A 27,826-nucleotide genomic window follows, 5' to 3' on the forward strand; every position below is an offset into this window, starting at 1 on the left:
GGTGATTGGCGGAGACGCCGTGTGTGGCGCTGGGAGAGAGGCTGCAGCGCAGCGAGCCGCGAGACAGGCACAGTCCGCGCCGGCCGCCCGCCCCGAGACACCCGCCGCCGCGCTCCCGCCGCCGCGCACAGGTAACGGGGCCCGCCGCGCCGCCCCGCCTCCGGCCGCCGCGCCGGGCGGCCGCCCCGGGACCCTGCCCCCCGCCCCCAGGGGGGTGGGGGGGCCGAGCGAGGCGGCCGGCGGGGCAGCGCCGAGCCCTCCCTACCCCCCACCTCCTCCGGCCTCGCCGGCGGGAGCAGCCTGCCCGTGGGGGCCGCTGCGGGGGGCGGCGGGGGCCGCGCAGGTGAGGCCGCGGCTGCCCCTCCCCGCCGGCGAGGAGGGAGGGGGGAGGGGAAGAGCCGCCGGGGGCGGCGGGGCGGGGGAGGGGGCGGCAGGTGAGGGCCCCGCCCGTGGCTCGGCGGCCGGGCGGGGACGACCCGGGGGCCGTGGGCGCGTGGGGCGGGCGGGGGGGGCGCCTGCCTCCGCCGGGCGAGGGGCGGGGGGCCGGGGCGCGGGCGGCCGCTGCTGGGTGTGGTCTCCCGCCGGGAGCGCTGCCCGGGCGCGGAAGAGCCGCAGCGGCCGCCCCTCGGTCGGGCTCGCTTCTCTCCCCTCCGCCCAGCCCCCCCCCCCCCCCCCCCCGCCTCCACCCATCCTTCCCCCCCGCCCCCCTCCGCCCCGGCCGGGGGGTCCGGGCGGCAGCGGCGGCTCCCCCGGGACAGGAGGGGGCTCCTCCGCCGCCGCTCCCTGTCTTCCCCCCCCTCCCCTCCGGGACTGGGCCCGCGGGCTTCCCCTCATCCGGCCGCTGCCGGGGCGGGTACGCGGCATCGTCCCCCGCCGCCGCCCCCGGCGCTGGGCGGAGGTGAGCGGCAGTAACGCGCGCTGAAGTGGGCTGGGCTCCGGCGCCGATCCGCCATGACAAAGGCGGCCGGCGAGGCGCTCGGTGTCCCCGCGGCGGGCGGATGCTGCGGCCGCAGCGCGGGGAGGGGCGGCGGGAGGGGCGGCCCGGAGCGCGCCTCCTCGCCCCGGGGGGCCGCGGCGCCCGCTCCATTTTCCGCTGTCACCTCGCGGGCAGCGCCCAGCCCTCGCCGCGCCTGCGGGCGGTCGCCCTCGGCCGCCGGGAACGGCGGGCGGCCTGGCCTGGCCGCCCGGGGAGGAGGGTGCCGCAGCAGCCCGCGGCCCGCCGGACAGGCCCTGCAGCTGGCGTTTTAACCACGCTCGTCCTGATCGCGCCGGGTGATACATGACCGTAGCCAAAACCGTGCTTTAAAATGGCTCCTTAACCCCGCTGTTCACCGGGCGGTCCCGTTCCCAACGCACGTTTGCAAACGCTGCAGAACAGCTGCTGAGTTTGTTCTCCGGTGCTGGGGGTAGGAGCTACTAAAACTTTCCCTTTCAGATGCCTGGAATGTTAAAACGTGCTTAATTTATCCCGAAATGGAAGATAGTGCTGCTATTTTTTGTGGTAGCTTCATGCAAAATGACAAAAAGGTTAATGGTTAAAGATTAAGATGCTGGACTGTCGTGTATGGAACATACAGAAATATATAACGCATGCATGACCAAAATTGAAATAATCTAGTCAAACTTTAGAGGGTTCTGTATCCCAAAGCACATTGCCAAGGCCTCAGAATGATCAGGTCGGGGTACGTAAAAGCATGTGGGGTGAGTGAGGAGTAATCTTTCCTGCTTTACAAAAAAACCCAACCAACCAAACCCAATACTGCTGTTAAGCAGAGCTTGATTTTATTTTTTTAAAGTGTTGATAAGATGTGCGTTATGAAGCATGTCAGCCAGGTCATGCTATCTCAAACACTGATGTTGAAATTTTTGCTATTTAAAAAATATTAGTTCCTTTTGTCTCTGAAAGCATGGCCTCTCAGGCTGAGCAGCAGTACCTTGGCTCAGAACGTCTGCTGTATTCCATTTTGGGAAAGGAAGTTAACATTGTTGAAGGGTGTACACCTTGAAATTTAGATATTTGGTGCATTCATTCCCGGTGTGGGATTTGATCTGCAGATCACTATGCTAAGTCTTTCTGCATGTAACTGTAAGATTCTGTTAAGGCAGAGAGTTGCCTGGTACTGTTTGTCTAGCCTTTATTCAGTCTCCTGTGAAAAACTTCTATTGGATGTTTTCTTTGTCAATTTTTTTATCTTGATAATTGGATACAGTTGATGCTGCAGCTTGAACATGGTCTTAGGAGAGAGTGATGGCAAAGAACTAGGATCATTTATGTGCGTAAGACAGTGATTTGCTTTGGATGCTTTTATTTGCATTTATTAAAATAATAACATTCAAGTTAACAGTTTTTCAGGAGGAAGCAATGACTTAAACTCCTCAATCCATGTATCCATGTGTTTGAGCATTGAGTGCTTGTATGCCTTGTGTTCTGGATTTCAGCTGTACCTCTTACAGTTCCAAACTACTTAGAGAATGGTTGTTCTGCATATGAAAGTAAAACACATTTGTCCTTGATCAATGTCTGAATAATGCCTCACTATTTTTCCTCTTTAGAAATATCAGCATGGATAAAAATGAGCTGGTGCAGAAGGCCAAACTGGCTGAGCAGGCTGAAAGATATGATGACATGGCAAGTTGTATGAAGTCTGTGACTGAGCAAGGAGCCGAGTTGTCCAATGAAGAGAGGAATCTTCTCTCTGTTGCCTATAAAAATGTTGTAGGAGCCCGTAGGTCATCTTGGAGAGTCGTCTCAAGTATTGAACAAAAGACGGAAGGCGCTGAGAAAAAGCAGCAGATGGCTCGAGAATACAGAGAGAAAATTGAGACTGAGCTAAGAGACATCTGCAATGATGTGCTGGTGAGAAATAATGAAACTGTTGATCCATTTTTACTTAGAGTTGCAGGGTAAATGGTGCTGGGCCCTCTGGGACTACTTATAGTCTGTCAGTAGAGCTGTGGTCTCCTATGCTATTTCTGAAGGACAGGGTTTTAAAAATGACTTTTCTTTCTCTCTAATGTATTGATTATTTATATACAAATCATCATAGTTATGAATGCTAATGAATTTGGATATGTGTTGAAACATTATGGTATGTAAAGTAATAGTTGTGAAAAATCAACGTATCTTTGAAACTGGATACAAGTTTGGGTCTTCCCTTCCACCCTTCTCTGTCAGATCACTTTGTATCCTAGATCACTTTGATTTCTGCAACTTCAGTGTGCTGCTCTAGTTGTAAGAGGTAGTTCTTACTCTACGGAAATTGTGCCCCTCCCTGGGTAAGATGATGTAATGTTAGTTATGACTCAGCCATGCAGAAAATTGTCTGCAGGAAGAGGCAATAGAAATGCTGTGATACCCTCTTAAACTTAAAATTTTTAGTAGCAAACTAAAAGAGTGTTCAAGTTAGGCATTTTCTGTGGCTTGTAGTTATGTTAAAATGTGCATGTACCCAGCAAATAACCCTATATTTTTGGTGGGAGACTGGTTTACAAAATCCGAGCCACTTTCAAATGCTTATTCCAGATTGTCAGGTTTTTTTCAACTGCAGATGCCTGTGGTGCTTCAGCGAGCACGCGATTAACGAATGTCCAGTCCTGTGACCGCTTGTGAGGCAGATGTTACTGTCAGCAGTAGAATTGTCCCCTGTACTGTGGACCCTGCTGGTGTGTCATCCCATATGTGACAGGGATCACGTACCTGGAGGTGACAGAATGACATGTGACATGAGGGAAGTGTTAAATAGCTGAGTATGTGCTTGAAGATCTGATGTCAAACGAAAATTAAGATCAATGTATAGCATAAATTGTGCTTGCTGTGTAAGATAACTAAATGACATGGGTGGTGATGGCTTCTAGAAGACTGGTTCTCCAAGGGTGCGTAAGAGTCGGCACGGATAACTCTAAGTCTTGGCTTCCAGTTTAGGCTGGCTTCCATGGTTATTGTAACACACCCAGTTTCGTATGTTTTATCTTGTCTAAGGATAACTCTTAACCTTCCACTATGAAAACAGAAATGCCAAGCTTACACATAGGAAAAAACTGATTTACCAGTTCTTGTTGTGTTTAAGTGGTGGCTCCTGTATTTAAACCAGGGAAATAAGGATCCAAATCTGGTGATCTAATTTCTTATTGTTTCTTTTTTAAACTAATTATTTTATTAATGGGAAGGTCCTCGGGGGTGAATGCTTTCATTTCAGAGTGATGTGAAATTCTTCTGTAAACTACTTCTGGGAAATCATTTAAGTCACTGGGCTTAGAAACCCCCTTTTAGAAGAACTTAGTGTTTGCAATTACATTTTTTTCTGATAACGGAAACTAGACTGAGGTAAAACTAGCTTTTTATTGTGCATGCTAAATATAAAATCTAAACCAAAACCTCAGCTTTCCAGTGGCTAAAGTATCTGGGAGGAGGGGGAACACGGGTGGGGAATCTTGTTATATCTTCCAAATCTCAAAATGGACTTGAATTTCCCATTGTGTTAATGAAAGATACATACAATATTCAAAGAAGTAACTGTTCTTTGACATGTTACTACTTTCAGGAAGCTAATGTCTGACTAATGTTCAGTGTTGCCAGTCCAGTTTTTCTTAATAGATTAAGGGAAAATTACTGTCCAGAAGAAACAATGCCTTAGGCAGTGATTAGCAGTAATAAAACTCCTTTTTTAGACTTAGGTTTAAAAAGAGTTGAAAACTTTTAAACCCTATCCCTTGATTAAAACAAAAAATGCTCTCAGATGTCATGCACTACCTTTGACATTGCTAATTGCATTGAAGAATTACATTCATATTCAGAAACATATTGTTTTCTTCATTGGAATATCCTGTTGACATACCTTCTTACTCAGAAACATGACTGACTGTTGCTTTATTTGACATCCATTTTGCTTTAACAGAGAAAAAAGAATTGTGGTGACATATTTAATTGTTTTTTGTGAACAGCAGTCTGCACAATAATACTACATCCAAAGGTAGAACTAGGGGCTTTTCTTCAGAAGATCCTGTGTAATTTTTGTACTGCATAATCTAGTCTATAACTGTTCACAGAAGTGAAAAACAAGGCTTACCAAGTCTTGCGTGGTGTAAAGTGTGCCATTAATAAGACCTGAAGTGTTAACAAACTTTCAAAGCTTTCAGTCACGAGCCTTATCAATTACAGTACAAAAGCAGCTTGGAAACTTTTCTATCATTTATTAAGACTGTGAATCTGTTTGAGTTGTTGTGTCTTCAGTTGCCTGCTAGGCTCTTAAGTAATATTTAATACCCTGGGGTGTTATGTCACAGCGAGTGTGGAAGTGACTGGTGTGCTAACTTCAGTGTTGAAGGGTGGAAACCAATTAAGAGAATGTGTGTGTGACTAGCAGTATGTGGCCAAAGCTGGCTCCTCTGCAGCTTCGCACTCTCTTCCCCCCTTTGTTGGAATCAGATTACTGTTGGATTGGAAGAAATAGCTCCTCCAAGTCAGTAGACACAGAGTATACTAAACTGTGCCTGGGTTCTTTTCCCAGCTCTTCCACTAACTTAGAATGAATAAGAGCAATTAATCCTGGACTCTTTTTTTCCTTGTTTCATAACAATTAGCCTCAGTGATTAAAAACTTCAGTGGTTATGTGGGTTAGGTCTGACCATTTATTTTTCTTCTTTACACTGGCCTTGAAGCAGGAAAAGCCAGCATCTGCATTCTTGCCACTTCCTAGATCTTCCCTCACTTGAACCCGCCCTGGAGTACCTCTACAGCTCTACAAACAGCTGAACTCATCCTCTTGTTTGCTGCAGCCTCAGAGTGCTGCTGTACAAAGAAGACACCTAAAATCTCTTGGTACAACACCAGTTCTGTCAGATATCCACTGGAGTATATTCAAGTATAGCATAACCGACTCTTAATTTGGAGTTGGCCTGGTAGTGCTGATAAACTGCAAATAATTGTGACACGTTGTGCATAGTACAAGTTCCATGCACTGTAACATTAAAGACTGAATTTCCAAATTCTTAAAGAATAATACAGTGTGTGTGGGGAAGGAAGTACATTGCCATACTCGAACATCTTAAATGTACTTGAGTATTGTAGAAAATTTCCAGACTCAGAAATTTTGTATTGATACCGGAAATTAAGCTTTTTGTTAAGTATTTTTCCTCGTGTTAGCTAAGTGTGTGCTTCACATTCTGTTTCACTTTCTGTAGTAGAAGGGAGGGTCTCTCTAAAATACCAGTATAATGATCTTTTATTTGTCATTTCCATAATAAAAATTGTTATTAATATAGCAGGTGTGGATTTCCTTCAAAATGCTTTTTGCAGTTGATGGGAAACAGAGCTGTAACTGAAGTGGTTCAAATTAAATCTGTAGTATGATGAATTTTTCAGCTAATGAGGATTATTCTGAAGTACAGAGAAGAATGTATGGAGAGATCTGAATAGCTAACATCTGATACTGCTTACATGTTGGAAGTTCTCAGGAGCTCTGAACCACTAGTAGCTTTCAGGCAGTCTCTGATACGAGCTAAATGTAAACTGATCGTTTAAAACACAACTGACTATCTCCACTTTGGTATGAGTGTAATTCTAGACAGTTCCACTCTCTTCCCTAGGCTGACACGTCCATCAGTAGTTCCCTGCATGCCCTCCAGTGAGGAGGTTCCCATGTTCTTCCCCCATGTCCAGTCTTCTGGGTGTTGTCTCCTCCTCCCCCAAGCTCCCCCACAGTCATACCTTAAGTAGATCTCTTTGCTTGCAGTGCCCAAGTGCTCTGTTTCACTGTTTCTTTTTCGTTTTGATTGTTCCCCTGAAGGTCTAGAGAGCTTCCTGAAGCCTTGGCAGCCCTTGGGCATTCTGGAGTTACTGTTACACGTAGGTGCTACACATTGCTTTTTCCCTGCTCCCCCCCTGCCAGAAAAGCTGCAGGTTAATGGCCCTGTTCAGGACTATCTCAGTAAGATGAATTGTTTGCTTTCTTTCCCACATTATTTCTTCCTAACTTCATGCTCGGAAGTATAAAATGGTACTACTTGTGTGTTCATACTATTTAGACTTCTTTGCACTTGTTATGGATGCTTCACTTTTTAGAAGTGGTAATTGTTGTGAGAAGAGAAAGTGCAGTTAAATCTCGACTAAGTGACTTTAGGTTTGTGATTCTGTCATGTGTATGTTGTTTTGCAGGGAGAGTAGAAGGTTTAGTAATCTGTCATGGGGCTGCAGTTCACTGGGGGGAAGGGAGTGTAATTCTGTTCAGAATGCATCTAAATGGCTTTTTAAAGAACATACCACAGAATTAATGCCTATTGCCGTCATTCTCAAATTACCATGTGGCTATTTTCTAGTTGCCTGCAAACATCTTAATAGGTTACTATGTTCCATAAAACCTGTTTATGCACTAATTCTTGATGACAGGATTAGGAAATTTAGTCCTCTCTCTAGGAAGCCATATGCTTTTTGATATGCACTTTTCTTTTTTTTCTTTTTTTTTTTTTTTTAGAACAAGTTAACCGTTGTATGCTCAATGTGTCTTCCTGATGGTCAAAGAGCACAGCTAACCTATAGAGTGGTGCTAGCAAGCAGGTGATTGCTTATGAGCTTGGATGGCTGATAATATCGTGTGACCTATGCTATGAAGATACTTGATACTAACAAAATTCAGTGCTCTCACTGAAAATTGCTTACCTTTAGTTCTGTGATTCCTTCAGGCTTCCCAGATTTTTTTATTTTTGACAGCACTTTGTTTCTGTTTGAGATCTGTGTCCTTTATTTGATGCTGTTGGAAAAGAAGGGGAGGTGTTTGTAGAAGCTTCTATTTGCAGCATGTCAATTGCAAAAGGGGGGTAGTTAATTTACAGAAATCTAGGTGTTAGGTTCCTTAAATCTTTGTTTTGAAAAACTTAGTCATTATTTTAAGCTGTTTTGATTGAATAGGTTGGAAGGGAGGTCACTTAGTTCAATTCTACTCAGAACAGATCCAGTTAGATCACACTGTTCAAGGCCTTGCCAGTTAAATTTTTAATACCTTCAAGGATGGAGATTCCACAACCTCTCCGGACAGCCTGTCATAATATTTGGTCATACTTATGGTTAAAAGAAAACAAAACAAAATCCTTGCATGTAATCAGAACTTCTCATATTCCAACTTGTCTGCTGCCTCTGGTCATTTCACTGTAGACCTCCAGGAAGAGTCTGGCTCCATCTTCTCTTGGCAGCTGTACTCGGCAGTAAGATCTGCTGGTCTTCTCTTCTTCAGGCTGAAGAAACCCAGCTCTCTCAGCCTTGCCTTGTACATCATGTGCTCCAGCACCATAATCATGCTGGTGGCCTACACTGGACTCACTTCAGTATATCCATGTCTCATACTGTGGAGACCAAACCTGGACATAGAACTCAAAATGTCATCTCGAGTGGTTAAAATTTGTATTAAAAGATGGTAATTGGTAATGTGCTAGTGGTATATGTGGAAATCTGCAAGTACCTCTGGTTCACTAATGCTTCTCTGGATGAACTTTTATATATTGCAGAGCAAAATGTAGTCAGGGTTTGCTAACTTCCCAGGATGGTTATAATTTAAGGTTTTGATTAACTCTCCAAGTCTAGCTTTTTCAGTTAGGGTTTGGCTAGTATAATTGCTCACATTTATTGAAGGTAGGAGGCTGAGGCAATTTGCATCAACCTCATGATTTCACTTTGTTAATCTTATAATCACTTCACTGGTTGTAGCTACACCCCTTCAGGGTTTTTTTTTTATATTGGGTTTTTACTTTGTTTTTTAATTTTTTTTTTCCCTGCAGTGAAAGCACTGCCTATACTAGAGCAATTGCCTTTAATTTTTGTAAGCAAATTATCTTTATTTTTTTTAATAAAACTGTTGAATCGTGGAGAATTAAAACATCGTGGATCAGCTCAAATATGAGAACTTGTGTTGGTTTTTATTTATTCTACATTGTTTGTATAATTGTTTATAAAGACATGAAACTTATGCTCATGTTTGAGAGGATTTTAGATTCCAGCATATATAAGTAATTTACTGGTGGTTGGGCTGCATAAGCTTGTACTTACACAGCAACAGGTGCATCCATAATGTTGATAATGTGTATTTAATGCACCCATTTATCATAAAGTCAGCTAAGGTGCTCTGCATAAATGCAAAAATAATATTTAAATATGCAGTTACCTCTGATACTTAGATTAGCTATGCATGCACATGTGTGTGTATATAAATGTATACACATATTTATATCCTCTTATATTTATTGGAAATAGAACAAATCTTTGCTATAACCAATAGTCTGCTCTATTAATTTCACTTGGTGTTGATGTCTAGTAACTGGCTTTGTTTTTTTAAAAAAGTATGTAGTGCTTATACTGTTAAAAAGCATCCAGGTAATTTTGCTTTTTGACAGCAACCTTCAGTGTGCATGTACTTTTATCCACCTACTGCTGATAGGCAGTTCTAAGCAGCAAAATAAAGTTGATCAGTTTAGTCACCTGTGACAGATACTCTCCTCTTCCTTCCGTGCTGTTGAAGCAAGAACTTCACTATGTGTACTTCTAATTTTGTGAGGCTGCTAAGTGTGTTTGTTTCACTGATTGGTTACTTAGAAGTCTAAGAGTAGAAACACTGCATTGTTAAGGTACCAGCTTTTACTGTACCTGTGAAAAACGTAAGTGGTAGAAATATAAAATTTAGAATATGATCAGAATTAGTGCATTATCTCAGTTCATCTGTATAAACAGATGCCACACTATCTCTGATTCTATCTGGAAACTTCTGTCTGGTTACCATGTAATTGACAGAACTATGTGTTTCTGAAACAGGTTCTCAAACGCTTTACATGTTCTTTGCTGTAGGCAGACACAGCAGCTCCTGGCTCTGAACCTGAAGTGGTTGTCCATTCAGGCAGTAGACAACTACCATTTTGAAATAGACTGAGAAAGCTTGTGCTGTCGAAGTTGACTGAAGAGCGTTAACATTGTTGATTATTTCTTAAACTTGTTTTTTACTGAATTTCAGCTCTTGTGTAGTTGCTTATTTTTCTTGAAATCTGACAGAAGGTTGACAATGCCTCTTCTAATGAGAAGCAATAATAACTCATGCTGCAGCTGAGATGAACAGCAAATTCTTCATTTTTAAAATTAGATTTAATGCAAGTCATGAGGTAGGAAAGCAGTTGTGGGTTGGTGGGATGGTTTTCTGGATGTTGTGACAATGCAGGTAACAAAATATTTAAGAATGGGAATCTGATCTCTAACTGATCGCATTCTAGTGTAGAGTAGGCTTACATCACTAAAATGGTATTTTTGCTAATAAAATGCTTTTATTAACATTGTATGCTATAATGAACTAATAGATACATTGTCTACGTCAGGAGGTTTCAGATCTCAGAGTGCAAGCTGCTAAGATAAATGGTCCATACTTCTGTTTCTTATCAAGGATAAAAAGTGTTACATCATGTTTATGGGGTTTTTTAGTAGCATATCTTCAGAGACCAAACTGCAGAGCCTTAAGACAGCTAGAACGTGTTCTGATTTGGAGTACAGCCACAACAGCTATCGCTTAGACCTACTTGTCTAGCAGAAATTCTCATCCAACTCAATTGATTTCAATTTTGTATTATCTCAAGTTTCTCAAAGATGTTTTTCTTCTTCAAAGAATAATGATCAATGCTTTTGGCACCTTTCTTTTTTTTGCAAGTCCCCAATATTCAAGAAATAAATTAATGAGATGATGCAAACAAAAACCTAAGCCAGGTAAAAATTGTGTATTGGCCATGACCCTCAGCAGAGACTTGTTTTGCATATTAATGTCTATCACAATACCTCAACAAATTAAATATTTTAACCCTAATTATTTTTCTATTAAGTGTCTTGTTGGCTTCTGCCTTTGGTATGAGTTTTCTCAGAGTTGGTTACTAAACTGGAGGGGCATTTTGCCTGTGCTTCAGGATCTGGTTCCTCAACTGTCATGTGTTTGTTAAGCATACGTTGGTAAAAACGTGTAATGATCGGCATGAAGGACTTAAGTCTTTTGAATAATCTCAAAGAATATATCCTGATATTAAGTATATTTGCTTCCCTTGCCATAAATATGAATTGGAAAGCAAAGCTACTGAGGGGCATGATAGCCTAAGATGGGAAGGGTATATCTGCAAGAAGAGCTACATCTGTGGCTGTAGAAGTGTGAACTGAGATGCTGTTCCTCAGTTCCCATCCTTTTTATGTAGGCCAGTGGTGTGCCCATCTGTACATGCCATACCTTCCCTCTAAGCACCCTGTAGGCGTTTTAGTGCATGCACCTACTTCTTACTGACTTAGTTCTATCCTCCAGCATACATGTCATCATGAAGATGACTTTTCAGGGTGTCCTACTTCTTCCATGTTTTCCTCCACCTGCCCATACGTGATACTGCTTTTGTTCTCTTTTCTAAAGAAACACTTTTAGACTAGTTTAGTAGTATTTTTTTATTTAAACTATTTTTTTTTTTGCCACTCCTCATTACACAGGATTCCCCTTTCTCCATTAGTCCTTTAGTTCTTTTTTCAGTTACCTTCTTCTTACTCAGGCCTCATTTCCTCCATTTTTTTCCCTTTCTAGGTCTTCACCAGATTGACTACAGCAAAAGTGCTAATCAAGTATACCATTTTCCTGCTTTATCAATCCCAGGTGTCCCTATACACGTCATATCTCCCACTGTTGCATGAACTCTGCAATCTAATTCCTCCCTGCCCCCTGAAGGTCTTTTGTCTCAGATTCTGCATTCCCCTCCCTGCTGAGGCTCATCCTTCTCACCTCATCTCTTCCAGCCAGCTTTTTCTTCTCACCTTTTCCAAACTTCTGCTGCTGTCTATGTGGGCAGCCAATTTGATGGAAAGAGAGAATAACTAGTACTGAGAACAGGCAGCAAGCTTGCTTCTTTTTTCAGCAGATGTTTTACCAGAGAGATCTCCAGTGCCACAGCAGCCACTAGTATTCAACAGCTTTTATTGTGTTCCTGTTCTAGTGAGCAAATGAGTAGATAAAAATCTGTAGCTAACTTTAAACAAAAGGCTTTGTTTTTGCCTGGTGTAGAATGCTGACACCAGAACAGTCCTTTTGGGTTTTATCCCAGGAGGGTTGGAGGTCACCGATGAGGCAGCAGTTGCAGAGCCCTGATTCTGGGCACTGGGTAGTAATGTAATTAGAAGAAGCATAATGAGCCTGTCTCAAAAGCAGCCTGGGTTTGAGAAGGGATTGTCTAAAAATATTCCCCTTAAAAATACAAATATTTGTCATTTTCCTCCAACAATTCAGATAGCCATGTAAATAAAATTTCTGCTGGCCACAGATGTTTTGGTTAAACCTTTTGTAGTGTGTGTGCAATCTGCACAGTGCAACTAATTGCTCATGGTGTTTTTATTGCCTGAGTAGCTTTCCTAACTTTGCTTCTGAGGCAGAAAACACGTGTATGGAAAATCACTTGCTAGTTTTTTATGGGAATGATAGGTGTCTTGAACTTGTCCTACATAGGTGGCCAACTTTAATAACTTTGTCATCAAAATAGTAGTCTCTAAAAGAACAGCTTAACAAAAGTGTGCTACAGTTACTGTGCTGGCTGGTTAGTGAGTTCCACTTGAAACCAAGTACAAGTAGCTCTTCCCACAGCGTGTAGCTGGAAACACTTATTTTGAATGTCTCCCTAGGTACACCTGATACTTTGTATGTGTAATTCTGTCAAATACTCATGTTCAGCTAAGCAGATAGTCAGAAATCAGCAAGTCGACATTGTAACAGTAGTCTGGGTGGGTTTGTGTCTCCTGCTGCAATGTAAGGGGTTGTTGCCTTAGAGGCATTGGGACACAAGAGGAGCTTGATGTGCTCAGGGTTGCTGTTGGTATGTTGATGCATCTGGAAAGCTGAATCTTAAGATTCAGTAGACTGTGTTACAACAAGCAATTAAATGGCAGTGCTTCAGCTGGATGTCCCTTCTCTTCATATCCATCAGATCTTCTTTTTCTTTCCTTCCTCCCCTGCTCGCCTACTTCCTTTGTGGAGAACAAAGTAAATCTCTAACTGGATGGTGTGAAAGTGCAGTGGGGGCTTTTGATTCCTGTTTGGAAATGGTACTGAAACTCTTCAAATAATCTGAAGTTATTTGGTGGTCTTCTAAAAGAAATACAGACTTGAGCACCAGTGCTTCTGTAAGCTAAACTTTTAGGGGTTTTTTTAAATGAAATCAAGAAGTAGATATAAGACAAAAGTAACACTTTGTCATGTGCAGCTGGTCAGGTATCTACAGATTCTTCTCAATAGTGTGTAGTGGGTATTAAGGTTATGCTGATGTAAGGGGAGTTTGGACAAAGTGTGGAATGTGGACGGGAAGCCTGTTGAAAGTTACTATATTCAGAGAAACCACATCTAGCTCAGGAAGTCCCTTTGCATTGATGGAGATTAACAGAAGCATGAAATGTTCTTATTTTCTTTATGTAGTTTTCTAATGGCATCCTCTTTGTGGCAGTGTTGCAGGTAGATGAGTAGACAGAAGTGTCCTGTCAGCCAATACAATCCCTCCTGTGTTCTTGTTTTGTCTTGAAGATAGTGGCATGCTTCTTACATCATGAAAATATTAGGCTATAGTCAGTTAGTATGAAATAGGTTTCAGGCTGAGCTCAAAAAAAAAGGAAGCAGCTGTTTCTTTCATGTCTTCCATGAATTTATAAAACAAAGAGTTCTTCCATGTTGTCTTCATCCCTATGCAAGACAACATATACCACAGGTGGGTGACAAGTGAATTAAAGATTGGCTAATATTCCCGGGTAATTTATCTTCAAAACTAGAAATAATGTCATAGTTGTATCAGGTGGCTTTTGATACTGCTTGAAAACAAAAGGCCTGCCTTGTAAGCTCTTGAGCAAAACTGGTAAGTGTTTAAATTACCTGAAGTTTACCAGTGTATTTTATTGTAATTTTGCCATTCTGTAGCTTGGTTCGTTTGTATGAGCATTTTTGGTACTTAAAAACAAAGCTTCTTGTTCTCAGTGCTGTAAGTATATATTACCTGCTCATTTACAACTCTATCTTTCTAGAACCTGGTGATTTTATTCTTACACTCCTGTTTGTCAGGAAGGAAGTATTTTAAGTAGAGCTGTGGATGCAATACTCAAGTGCATTAATAATTATCTAAAGCTCCCAGGCAATACATTTGCTGAGACTGAGCCTTTAATAAAGGGAAATACGCACAGGAGTATAAGACACGAGGTAAAACTGAGGCATTGATTTTAATGCTCTTATGATGAATTTGGGAATAGTCTTCTGGCCCACACAAGTCATTTGCCAAAGATGTAAGCAAATACTTCTAAAAGAGTGCTAGTTTAAGGCTTTGAGTGTCAGGAAAGGACTATACAAGTCTTTATGGGTTGCCTTCCTGTCTTCAACTGAAGTTCTTACCACAGCTTGACAAACTGAAGCATGTCTACTTGCAGTAAGAAGCAGGCAGGCTTTTTGTAGAGGGTTGGGTGTTGGGGTTTTTTTTGTTACAGGGAATTACTACTTGTTGTGCTTCCTTCACACTCCTAACGGAGCCTGGTAACTCATACCTTTCAGACTTCATCTTGCACAACCACAGGAAGGAGTCCATAGGGCTTTCATCAAAATGGGTTGAAAACACGTTGTGCTTGATGTTGCCAGAGCAGGACACGGTCAACAGACAGCAAAAGAATGTGTGTAAGAATGAAGTGAATCTCTTTCTAGTCTGGTGTTTAAAATAAGCCAAGATTGAAGTTCACCAGTAGAATAATACAGTTGTGTGCATGCAGCCTCTGTTATGTATCTTTGGAGACAAAGACTTTTGTCTAGTGTGTACTTGCTCAGGATGGGGGAACGTACCAAATTTATGAGATTTCTTATCTGTGGTATGTGTGAGCATAGCTGACGTCTCCTGAGTTCAAATGTGCTGTCTGTTCCAGTCCAGAGGACCAGAAAGCTGTTAATTGTTAATTGTAGTTGTGAAGTGTTGAAGCCTGATCTTTTAACAGCCGGCTTATTAGTAAGAGTTGATATTCAAATTTAGTACATGCATTATTTTATTTTTTTTAAGTAATAATTTTCCATGATCTTTCTGGAAAGACTGTGTATGACTTTGCTATGAAAAGTATTAGAAGCACTTGTACAAGCTGTTACAGGTTTTGGCTGAAATGTGCTCTAAGATGCTGCTGCATCTGCCTAATTGACTACAGTGCTATGGTTGGTTTCACAGCAGTTAGATTCTTGCTGTCAAATTAAAAGTTCTGACAGTTACGTCTGAGTAGTTGTGGGGTTCATGGGGCAGAGAGTGGTGTTTTGGTTTTGTTTAAGAAGCTGTTTCTTCCAGGCACTGTAATTAACTGCCCGTGGAGTTGTAGTTAGTGCATATTAGCATACATAAAAAATGGATGGGAATTTTGCACAACAGCAGGAATGTGATGAATGAGCATGAGGGCTTAGCTACATACCATGTAGCTATAATATACCTGTGCTGTATGGACTTCAGTTGTCAGGGTGTTGTATGCGTTTCAGTAATGCTGATCACCTAACTAACTTGATAATTACCCATCAGCTTGTTGGTCCAGTCCTGGACTGGCTGTTAGCACTTCAGTAGCCTGTAGGTTGGTCAGCTCCTGTACTGATAAACATTGTCATGTCAGCTGATAAAGGAGAGGGAAGATAGGCATATATGGGTGGTACTATTGAAACAGTTCTTGTTCCTGTTTCGGACAAGTGGAACCCATCAACAGGACTTAAGTATCAAGATATTCCTCCTTGTGGAAAAAATTGTATCCTCCAGAGAAGCCTTGTAGTTAGAGCTATGGGGAAAAAAAAATAGTATTCCCCATAAGCAGATGTGTTAGCAGGTAACAAAGTGTGAGATGGGTTATGCCATTTGTTATGCCTAACACTTTATGTTCTCTTCTGTAATTGAACTCTAAAAGGTCGGTAGTTTTAGTGGTCTCATCTGTATGACTTTCTGTAGCCACACCACCTCCATGCAGATTGGGTCTTTCACAGCCACTCTAGGATTGATCAGTGTACTCTGAATCTTCAGCCTGACTTTAAAGGAGTGTTTTGTCTTTACTTATAACAGTAAAAGAGAATATATCCTGAAATAAAGACTGGTACAAACAGGAGGAACTGAATATCTAGTACTAGCTAAATAATAGGGAAGAGATCTCCTTTCAGTAATTTCACATGATAGTTTTTAAATGTTAATCCACTTTCAGGTTTTGTTGTTATGGTTTATGAAGCATTTGGCATAAATAAAATTCTCACAAAGATATGTGGCCTCCCAGTCCTACGTGTTCTTTGTACAGAATAGAGTCTTTCATCCAGATATGGGCAAGCTACCAGTGCAGTCTTGGAGTCAGAGTCTCTTTGCATAGGCTATATTCTATGAATATCTGTTCAAAGGGATATTCTTAATTCTTTAGTCTTCTAAATTCAACATGGGTTTAAAATTTTCTCAGTACAAGGTTATGCACTGTCCAAGCTGCTATTGCCCTGCTAGTATCTATTTGATTACGAAGACTTTCTCAATTGATAGTCTTTTCTCTGTCTGCTGGTGCAATTTACCCACTCAGTTAGATGTTTGCAAAGAACTTTACCTCATTTGTGACCTAAGTGAAGTTTAGGTTTCGTTACTGGTATGGGAGTGAGCAGAGCTGTATTTAGTCAAACAACCTTCTGTACAGATGATGAATAATTTGTATTTCTAGAATCACTGAAAACATCTTGATCTGACCAGTTAATGAAGGGTACAAGGAGGGCAAGTCCGCATGGTGCCAGAAGGGTTGGTGCAGACTGATACACCTGACTTAATTGCAGTCCTACAGAGCAAAACTAATAACGAGCCTTATTCTCAGTAGCTGGTAACCTTCAGTTGTCACTGAAGTTGGAGTTTCTTGGCACTCATGAAAAATGTCATAGCTGCGAATCCTGAAGCTCTCTAATGGTGAGAACAGAGTGTGTAAGTCATTACAGAGAGCTGAAGCGTGTGAAACCATGTACCTTATGGCCTTCTGCTTTGCGCCAGCCACACTGGGGCAGAGGCGGCTCTGAACCCTTCTTCTCACATAGTGGTATGCCCTCCAGGAGAGCACCGTTGCTGTGAGGCAGCTGGGTAGCCCCTTCGACTGACTCCATAGAAATACTGCTGCCACCAACTTGCTCGTGCAGTGTTCCCAATGTTGCCAAAAGATTGTCTCTGCTGTCATTCGGATGGGAGCAAGGACGCACAGCATTTTTCGATGTCTGCCTGCATGGTTATAAAATGAAGCTATATACCAGCCCCCACAATACTGAAAATACTGAAGACTAAAACTGATTGAATAAATACCTTCCATTATGTTGAAGCCAATAAAGTCCAGTAACAGGTTTTTATCTCATTGGAGCATAGGCATAGTGGAACCTTGTCTGGCTTTGATTTCTGTCAGCCAGACTTCTTCATTACCTTATCTGCTGAGATAGAAATAGAGCTGCCGTATTAGGTTACTTCATTTTGATGGGTTTCATGCAAGTTTGAGTCTACCAGACTAAATACTAATCATTTATATAAGTGAAGTAGCACTACTTCGATTTAAAAAACAAAACAAAAAACCCCAACAACAAACAACACCAAAGGACCAACCCAACTTGTTTACTCTTCTTGTTCTTTCTGTGAATTACGGTTTTCTGTAGTTTTATGTCAGTTGGCCTGTTAAGCAGAGCAGGTACCACGGGTGCCTGTGTCACAGTACTGTGGTTACAGCCTACCATATTCAAGGTATGGCTCTCCCAGGAGTACATCATGTAAGCTATATTCTCTGCAGGGTGCTATCTAGAGGACAGTGCTGTAAAGCAGCCATCATTCCATAGGTTGGAACTGAATTAGATTGTCCATTTCTGTGGAGTCATTGGAAATAAAACAGTGAGGAAAAACTGAATTGTCAGTCACCTAACTTACAGGGGAAAAAAACACCTAAAAATTCTGACTAAAATCTCTTAAAAATTGTTTGCTACCATAGCCTTAGCAAAGTATATGTAACAGCTTCGAATTTAATTTTGAGTATTCAAGAGCACTTCTGTACTTTTTCTGGCTTTTCTTTCAAAGTCTGACTTCAAACATTAAGTATCAAGAAGTTTGACAAGCTTGTATCTTGATTTGACTAAATGTGTTGGAGCTAGGTTTTTTCCTTTTTTTCTTTTCATCATAATAGAACTCTTGCTAAATTACATGACTGCCTCAGATGGGAACTTGCTATATTAATTTAATATGTAGTTAGAATAATCTAGAAAAACCTTGTCTTAACTGGCAGCCCACAGGGAGGATTCTGTGGAGTGACTTCAAGACGGCTACCTTTGCTTTGGAAGATAGAGGAAACACTTGTTAGGACAGCACATAAAGTCAAGTAGAGGATCCTTTTCAGTGCTGTATTGCTGACAGTGACATTGTCAGCTGTCTGGAAATGCAAGAATCCTGGTTCACCTTGGAGTTTCTCACTTTGCGATGCCAGTACAGTGTTCCAGTTAATGGGAACTAGGTTAATGAGGCTTATTTATTGCCTGTTTATGTAAGATATTTGGGTCTCTGATTTGACAGCTGATACTTCAAACCTTTTATTATCTTCTGTGGATGCAGACTTTCTTGTGTTGTGTGTATCTTCTGCCCATACCCTTTGGATTACCTTATTTTTGTCAGGCAACTGTATAATGTCTTATAGAAACCCTTCCTTTGGTCATGCAAGACTCCTCTGCTAAATTAACACAGCCGCCTTCTCCCCATTGAGTCACAGCATGCAGCATTCCTTTTTGCACCTAGAATTGTGATCCAGAACACGTTTTAGCTGAATATGCTATGTAGGATGTGAAAAAAAATCGGCTGAAAGTAAAGCTGTCTTGACTTTGAAATAGATTGTAATATAATTGAATTGTTGGTTCAGCATGCTGTAAAAGTATGTATGTTCAAAACACTATGTTCTTTGTTTCTTTTTTAGTCTCTGTTGGAAAAGTTCTTGATCCCTAATGCTTCGCAAGCAGAAAGTAAAGTTTTCTATTTGAAAATGAAAGGAGACTACTACCGTTACTTGGCTGAGGTGGCTGCTGGAGATGACAAGAAAGGTATTGTATGTCAGCTTGTGGCTAAATATTGTCAAATTCAATTGCTTTCGGTGGGGTGGTGACATGACTAATTTTAGAATAATTTTGATTTGGATGTGAATTTCCTTCAGTAATAGGCTTCCTGTTTTCTGAAGAAAAATCATAGGTTGTTGGCTTTCAAATGAGTTATAAAAGTTTCCATGTTCCTCTGCCATTTGAAGCAGGGAACAGATATTTGCTCACGAAGTCTTGAAATCAGCTCCAATTTAGGCTTACATGTATCTGGTTTATCACTGCAGTAGAGGTTTATACATCTTCTGCCTCGGTGGCTGAATATTGGGTTTTTACCTCTTTGTAGGGGAACAGAGTCTTGTAGCTTTTTGCAGTATTGCTATTTCTCCTGCATGTCTACAGAATACAAAGTGTGCATAGGTTCAGTGAGCAAAGAGACCAGAAACCATCTGGAGAAAAAAAGGGTTAATAAAACATCTTACTAATCTTTACTAATTTCTTTCATAACCATGATAGTATAATGTTCAAATGTTTTTTATTTCCTCAAGTTTCTTGTATCTTCATGTAAGCAGCTTGACATAGTTGCAGGTAAGTTGCCTTCACCTAAATTTAGTTAGAAAAGTTAATATAGGGCACTTATCTATTAGGTGGCTTAACTGCAGTAGTTGAAGAGACACCCTAACAACATGCTGACTCCATGAAGAGTCACCTTCAGTTCGGAACAATACATTATGTTTAGATACAGCTCATTGCAAACAGTGCTAAGCTGTTTCCTGGAGCCAGTTTAGGACTGGTGGCAGCATGCCCTGAAGAGCAGCACACTTCAGCACAAAGCTCAGTCTGGTAACTTCTGCAGGCCCTGAGCTGTTTTCTTGCAGACTCAGCTTAGTCCGCACTCAGCCTGCAGAAATACGGGGTGCTTGGGAGTGTGCCCACAATCTGAATGCATGGACTTGGGACCTCTGGGGGTTAGTGGCAAGCTGTGCAGCTGACACTCGGTAGCACTCTGCCCTTTTGTAGGACTTGCTAGGGTCCTTACCGTGCTGTTGAACACATAGTGCCCCCGTGGCCTTGTGCTGCTCTTAAACTAATAATCTCTCCTGGTATGATACACAAGGATGTCTGTGTGACTTCACAGGAACTAGATTGAGTTTGGTATAGAAGTGAAACAGACTTGAAATAATTTCAAGGGCATAGCTTTAGCTTTGTGGCATATGTGTTATATCCACATTACGTAGGTAGGGTAGCCCAGTTTCCCATGTATGCTATGCTAGATAATAGGGAGTTGCATAAAGATACTGACTTAGTATAATGGGGCTTGATTTGATTTCTGATGCTTACTGCGTGCAACTGACCCAGTCTGGGTGACTGCAGAATTGCATGTGTAACCAGTACTTTAGATTTGGTACTGTACAGAGTGTAATTATATTTTCCTTTTAGTAATTTCTATTCACGTGCATAGAAGGTACAATTTTTTTAGTCTGAAGGGTTTTTTTCTGTTGAGAATTAAGTTACAGGTTCTAAAATTAGACTGAAAATCTTTGTTTAAAGTGATTTTGAAGTTCATTTTTTATTTAACCCAGTCTCCTGGCTGAACAGTTTTTAGTGGATTTCAAGGTGAAGAAAATTTTTTGAAAGCCTATCTAGCTCCTAGTTGCTATGACTCCTAAACATAAGATTTTTTTTTTTTTTTAATTATTTACACACACTCCCCCAGGTGCTTCATCTCGCAGGCTTTTCCTTGTGCTGTCTGTGACCTTGAAGAAGAGCAGTTGATAATTATTGTTTAGGAAATAATGGCTGTTTAGTTGGATAGTATTTTCAGCCTTTTGCAGCAAATACAGCAATGGTATAAAGCTCCCAACTCTAGGAATTGGATTTTTATCTTCATAAACCAGACTGTTTATTGTATCAACTGGGGTTTTCTTATGGCAGTCTAGTGGACAGGAATGTCAAGCAGGTACCTCCATCCAACTATTTTAGCTTTGAACTTTGGAACTGTACAACACTTTCTAAAGAATTCAAGGTTAAAAATCTTGCAACTTTATTGTCCAGGATGATAGATTTAAAAATCAACAGAATACATTAGATTTTTCACTAAGTTCCTCATATCACTGCTCAAATGTTTTCTCAAATAAGGAGAAGAAACATGGGGGGTTTTGGAAGGTTATTTATGTTAAAGAAAAATGATTAAAGAAATGCTCGGCTTCATTCCTTGAAGTTACTTGTTTTTTATGCTGCTTGTTTTGTCTTTCATAAACAGTGCCATTTTCTAAGCCTTTTCCATTGTGAGAAGAGTAAAACACTTCTCACCGTTTCTAAATTTAATTTACAGTAAACCCGGTTCTTCTTAACTGTAATGTTCCAACTTCTGGTCACTTCCAAGGTATTATGGCACTTGTCTGATTTTTCTGAAGCACTCCGTTATTAGTGATGAGTGTAGAGAGGACAAAGTGTTGAATAATTGTGCGGTGAGTGTCCTCCCTCTTCCATGTTGGAGAGGGCAATATGATGTAGTTATTGTGAATACATAAAGGTGAACAAATAGAGATTGCATAGACATCCTGAATATTGGTATTCACTTATTCTCAGACTGAGTACTTTTGACTTAAATACTGATCTGGTTTTGAGTCCTTAGCCTGAAATTCCTTTCTTTATTTTTGAATACATGTGACTGGTGCTCTTGCAGAGATCACACTGGATGCATTTTTAATCCAGAAATGTTAGGATTGGAGTCCTTTTGCATCTGAATTGAATGACTTCCTGCCCACCTTTTTCTCAGATGCTGTTAACAGCCTTGGAGGGTGCAGGAACAATGGTCCCTTTGTGCTCAGCGTCTAGCGGGTCTCTTGCATTCTGCAATCATCAAGGGCATAGTCCAGCTTGTGGGCTGTGTTGGGCCATGATCTCTGACTTGTGCAGACATAGTCTGCTCTAAGTTCAAGTGAGTTCAGTGAGAATGGAAACTGTTTCTTCTTCAGTCTTAGTATACACATTATAGTTGTTTTTTTCTGCGAAGTTTATAACTTGTACTATTGAGCCAATTAAGTGAATAGCAAAAGATTGATTTCTAAAAAAAGAGCCCGATTGTTAATTTTTCTCCCTGAATTCAAAGTTTATAGGACTAGAACTTTTAGGTAAAAATGCTTTTGATATCTGTATTGGAAATGGGTCTGTGTTGGAAGCTTTTAAAAATACGTATTTAATACGAGTTGAGGTATGCCACGCTATCGTTGCCAAGCAATTTGAGTGGAAATTCATAGATGACTGTTACAGAAAGGGTTCAGCATGGTAGGCAAAGGTCACTGGTGTTTCCTGGAACTAAAATGTGGATCTGTAATGCTTGCAGTGTTTAAAGACATTGAAATTGTACTATTAAACCTGTGTGTAGCTAAAACTTCAATTTTGTACCTTTTCATTTAGGTAGTGGGGTTTATGTTCCTTAAATGGTACAAAACTGCAAACGTTTGTAAATACAAGTAGTCACAGGGTGGCAGGAGGAGATTCAAACCTTTGATCAATGACAACTTTCTTTTTTTAAAATAATTTTGAAAAGTAATTTATTAAAATGTTAACATAGTGACTTGTTAGATAAAGTGCTCATTCGCAGTCATTCACTCTTAACACACTTCGTTCATGCAAGCATGAACACAGTTCTGATTGTATGGCAGAATACAGTGTGTGAATTACTTACTTGTTGTGGTTTTTGTGTGTGTTTGTTTTTTCCCCAAAGGGATAGTGGAGCAATCACAACAAGCATATCAAGAAGCTTTTGAAATCAGTAAAAAGGAGATGCAGCCAACACATCCTATCAGATTAGGCCTGGCTCTGAACTTCTCTGTGTTCTATTACGAGATTCTCAATTCCCCGGAGAAAGCCTGTTCCCTCGCAAAAACGGTAAGTCTATGGGGGGAATGGCATTTAAATAATTTGCATAACCTTTTGTCCCATGGCCAATGGAGTTGTTTGTTTTTATAACACTAGGCTTTTGATGAAGCAATTGCTGAACTTGATACATTAAGTGAAGAGTCATACAAAGACAGCACGCTAATAATGCAGTTACTGAGAGACAACTTGACAGTGAGTATCACTGAAGTTTGCATATTGTTGATAACGAGATTGTTTTTTGTGGCACTCAGAGTTGTCCTGTTCATTCTTGACTGTGGAGCTGTGTCTGTCACTTACAGATGAGTCTACAGTACATCATGTTTCGGAGCTAGTCTTTTTTTGTCTGCATGCTAATTAACATAGCTTTCTGACAGATAAGTTGACCAAATTTTTCTGTTTTTTTTATTCAAGGAATTTAGCACGTCTAAGTGACATAGTCTGGACTGTGACTAGCAAAGCTATTACCTTTTGTTAAACAGCATTTGAGAATAGTCATATTTGCCTCTTCAAAACTTACATCAAATTTCATACAGCTTATTCTGTGTGATTGTGTGTGCAAGGAATAGGTCCGACATGAAAACTGCAAACAAAGCTAGCAAGTCATTTAAGGACCTGTTGTTTGGGGTTTTACGTTTAGTTTTAATTTTGGTAAAGCTGAAGTTATGTCAGTGCTAGCCAGGCTATTTCCACGGCAGTCATAAAACAACTGTCTTAATCATTTTTTTCCTTGGACTCATAACTGTCTGTGGTATAAGTTATGGATTGATAGTGTTGCTCCGTCAGAGTAATCAAAATCTTCATCTTGGGGTGGGGGAGGGGGGAAAGTTGGTGTTTAACCTACTTTGAACTTCAGAACTGGCAAAGATAAACATCTAAAGCCAGTGAAACAAAATATAAGCAAATATGCAGTAGCGTCATTAATGGTGTAGTTCACTCCCCACTTATTGGTGGGAAGAGCTGCAAACACTGAAAAAATAAGAAGCACCTCTTATAACCAGATGTAGCCCCTTGTTCACATTCTGTGTGTCTGATATCATAGAATGGTTTGGGTTGGAAGGGACCTTAAACATCATCTGGTTCCAGCCCCCTGCCATGGGCAGGGACACCTTCCACTAGCCCAGGTTGCTCAAAGCCCCGTCCAGCCTGGCCTGGAACACTGCCAGGGAGGGGGCAGCCACAGCTGCTCTGGGCAACCTGTGCCAGTGTCTCGCCACCCTCACAGGAAAGATTTTTTTCTTCATAATATCTAATCTAAATTCAGTCTCTTTCAGTGTAAAACCGTGACCCTCATCCTGTCGCTATACTGCCTGATAAAGAGTCCCTCCCCATCTTTCCTTTAAGTACTGGAAGAATATCAGAGACCTTTACAAAACAGCTGGACTTTTAACATAAGTAGAAGTAAAGTTGTACAGTTGCGTAAAATTGCAATTGCCATATTTTCTGCTTTTGTTTCCAACACTATTTCCCTGTTTCTTGGAACCATTTCTACTAGAATGGCAACTTAACACTACTGAAAAAACTACTTGAGATTGTTCCAGCTGTTGCTTACAAAACAAATGGAAGAGATTTCTCAACCCCTGTAATGGAGACAGATACAGGGTTGGCATTGCTCTCCATGTCTGTGTGTACTGTCCCCTTGAGTGAGATTGCTCAAGAGCTGTCCTCTGAATGAGTGGTATTGAAATAGAGAATAGAAGCTGACTTTAATTGCTAGCTTCCCAGTAAAAATAATGTAAAGCTTGTCATGGCAGTTGCAAAGCAAATTGTTTCATACAAGAGCAAAAGTTGGACTGAGCTACCATAGTGTGTGAATTACAGCGGTAGGCCTGATAATTGATGTGAGGTTTCCATTAAAAGCTGTAGACAGATGCAGGATACCATATTATTGATTACATGTCTTGCCTTAAATGGTTACCATAATCCTGTATGAGTGCACCGATTCCATGTTTTTTCCACAGCTTCTTGAGGTAGAAAATAACTGTTGATGTATGTGTGACTGACAAAGATTGCAATGAATTTCATAAATGTAAGAAAAGTCTGGTTTGCTAGTTATGCAAGTCTGTTACAATCTGTGTGGTAGGGTTTTGACAGTGATTCAGCATGTTGATCAGTTATGTGCAGGAGTGGCTTCCTCAGTTGTTGATTCTTTTTTACATTGAGTCTTGTAGGGATGAAGAAGATTCTGTTCATTCTCAGCAGGGACTGAAGGTAGAGAAGTGTTCAGAGGGTTGTTTAACATACCAAGTCAAAATCTGTTTTACTGGGATTGCTAGATAATGCCTTCTTTGCTCTGTTATGAAATTGTTTTGTTTTCTTTAATTAAAAAAAAGAAAAGCATCCCTTCCCCCTAAGGGTTTTTTCCCAAGCAGATTCATTAAACTGTGGTCTCAATTGGTAATCCTCCTTTCATAGCAGTCAGCCCTTTTTATTTAATGAATAAAGATATGTATATGTACATATCTCTAGATATACTAGAGGTGAAGATTTAGGATAGAAGCCTCTGATAAAATTCTGATAAAACTGTTCTTACTGTTTCTTATAAGAATAGCACTGAAATTGAGACTAACGTAGTATTATAATAATGTAATATAGAATGTAGTGCAGGGTCTAGAAACAGACTAGTATGCTGTTGTCTCTGGTAAAATAACTTGTTGCTTAATGCCTTCAGCAAGGAACATGAAGTATAGATATCGTATATTATGTTCAGACCAAGAACAAGGCTGCTGGTCTTGCGCAGGTTTCTCTATTGTCTTGTACTCCTGGAAAAGGTAAAATGTTTTTGATGATGGATTTTTTTTTTTTTAAAGCATCTTGTGAGACTTTAGTGGTGTAACACTATAGGCAGAGAGAGAATTAGTTGTTCTTGAGTTTTACCACCTTATGCTATAGAGCGTGAAGGATTCGGTTAATGCTGCTGTAACTCCATAAAGCAAGAGATTACAAATCATACTGGGCTGGTAATAGTTTGGAAGCAGCAAGCGTGGCAAAATATTGGTTCACAAAATAATTTCTTTGCCCTGGGAGTTGCTCTGGAACTAATTCTTAGTTTCCTTATTTGGTACTTAATCTTGATAGATGGCTCCTTAGTATAATTTTATGGAGCTGAAAATAAGATTTTATGCATACTGCATGCTTAGCCTGATTTTCTTCCCTCCTTGGTCTGCCCTCCAAGTTTGGAAGCTCTATATTCCAAAAGTTGCTGAAGGAAGGTGCAACTGACTAAATAGAACCAAGGCATAGATACTTTGGTGAGTGTTTTGGGTTTTAAAAAAAGAAAAAAAAAAAACACAACCAAAACCCCCCAAAACAAACCCAAAAATACTGCAGATGCCTGTTCTGAAGAAAAGGTAGCATTCACTATAGTGTTGGATGTGGAGAGAGACTTTTACTGAAGCTCTTCCTTCAGAAAGATGCATAAAGCTCACTTGAGGAGAAGGTACAAATCCACAGAAACCAAGTATTGTTAGTTCCAGAGTCTCGTGTATCTGTTTTATAGGTCTGATTCTTGCCTGCTTGTAATCGTATTTTAGTGAGCCTTGTGGATATGAGACTTTGGTTTTGACTGTTCATGAACTTGCTCACTAAATGCAGTGTAGGGTTGGGTCACGTAGGACTAGATTTCCATTTTATAATAGCCAATAAATATGTTAATGTGTGCTGCTTTTTTTTTTTCCCATGGTGCTTAGTAGGACCTCTTACAAAATTATTATTTAAGTAGTAAGCTTTCTTCCTGATAATTCCTTATTAATTATTAGTCATAAATGGTAATATCTTACATATTTTACTCTCTTTTCCAAACAGTTGTGGACATCGGATACCCAAGGAGATGAAGCTGAAGCAGGAGAAGGAGGGGAGAATTAACCAGCCTTCCAACTTCCGTCTGCCTCATTCTGAAATTTACACAGTAGACCATTTGTCATCCATGCTGTCCCACAAATAGTTTTTGTTTACGATTTGACAGGTTTATGTTACTTCTATTTGGATTTCTATATTTCCCATGTGGTTTTGTTTAATATTAGGGGAATAGAGCCAGTTAACATTTGGGGAATTTATCTGTTTTCATCTGAGGTGGCCAATATAGGGTTGTGAAATTTTTATACAAGTTTTAAATGTTTGGCATAGTACTTTTGGTACATTGTGGCTTCCCACAAGGCCAGTGTTAAAACAGCTTTCTATGTCAAGCAAAAATGACTGCTTGCATATTGGTCTGTCATGATGGAAAAAAGGGATGATCAGTTGCAGCCACAGGTGTAGTTAGCATGAATATTCAAGCTGGAGCACACATGGCTGTGAATAAACTGATGTCCCATAGATATTGCATGTCAAGTCAACATGTGAAATCTGTGGAATATACCAATCAAGTGTACATCTTTGATTGCAGCTGAAGTGTTCCTTAAGACAGTTTGATAACCCAGTCAACTTTCTCTAGAGAAGGACAGAGAAACGGTTCACATTCCATTATTTGTAAAGTTACCTGCTGTTGCTTTCATTATTTTTGCTACACATTTTATTTGTATTTAAATGGTTTAAGCAACCTAAGAACAAATGTACAAGTAAAGATGCAGTAAAAAATGAATTGCTTGATATCCATAATGACACTGTATATCGAGCACAGCAGTAAAACAAAAACCCATGTATTTAACTTTTTTAGGTTTTTTGCTTTTGTGATTTTTTTTTTTTTTTTTGATACTTGCCTAACATGCATGTGCTGTAAAAATAGTTAACAGGGAAATAACTTGAGATGATGGCTAGCTTTGTTTAATGTCTTATGAAATTTTCATGAACAATCCAAGCATAACTGTTCAGAACATGTGTATTAAGTTGATGTAAGTGGAATAAAAGTTTTATGAATGGACTTTTCAACTACC

At 40.6% G+C, this 27,826-nt stretch overlaps 1 protein-coding gene across 1 annotated transcript; it reads left to right on the top strand.

Annotated features, from left to right (window-relative positions):
* On the top strand, positions 1-27,821 carry YWHAZ (tyrosine 3-monooxygenase/tryptophan 5-monooxygenase activation protein zeta). The gene is made up of 6 exons (XM_074898631.1): positions 1-131; positions 2,554-2,857; positions 18,956-19,079; positions 22,804-22,967; positions 23,055-23,150; positions 26,760-27,821. Exons 2-6 carry the CDS (start codon positions 2,564-2,566, stop codon positions 26,817-26,819), a joined length of 738 nt encoding a protein of 245 aa, XP_074754732.1. The 5' UTR covers positions 1-131; positions 2,554-2,563; the 3' UTR covers positions 26,820-27,821.
* Positions 27,822-27,826: the final 5 nt, after the last annotated feature.

The sequence above is a fragment of the Athene noctua genome, chromosome 2, assembly GCF_965140245.1.
Source record: "Athene noctua chromosome 2, bAthNoc1.hap1.1, whole genome shotgun sequence".
NCBI lineage: Eukaryota > Metazoa > Chordata > Aves > Strigiformes > Strigidae > Athene > Athene noctua.

Coding starts and splice junctions, on each gene's coding strand:
- YWHAZ (XM_074898631.1), top strand. CDS start 2,564: ATGGATAAAAATGAGCTGGTGCAGAAGGCCAAACTGGCTGAGCAGGCT. Junction 2,858..18,955: donor ACATCTGCAATGATGTGCTG/GTGAGAAATAAT, acceptor TTTCTTTTTTAG/TCTCTGTTGGAAAAGTTCTT. Junction 22,968..23,054: donor CCTGTTCCCTCGCAAAAACG/GTAAGTCTATGG, acceptor TTATAACACTAG/GCTTTTGATGAAGCAATTGC.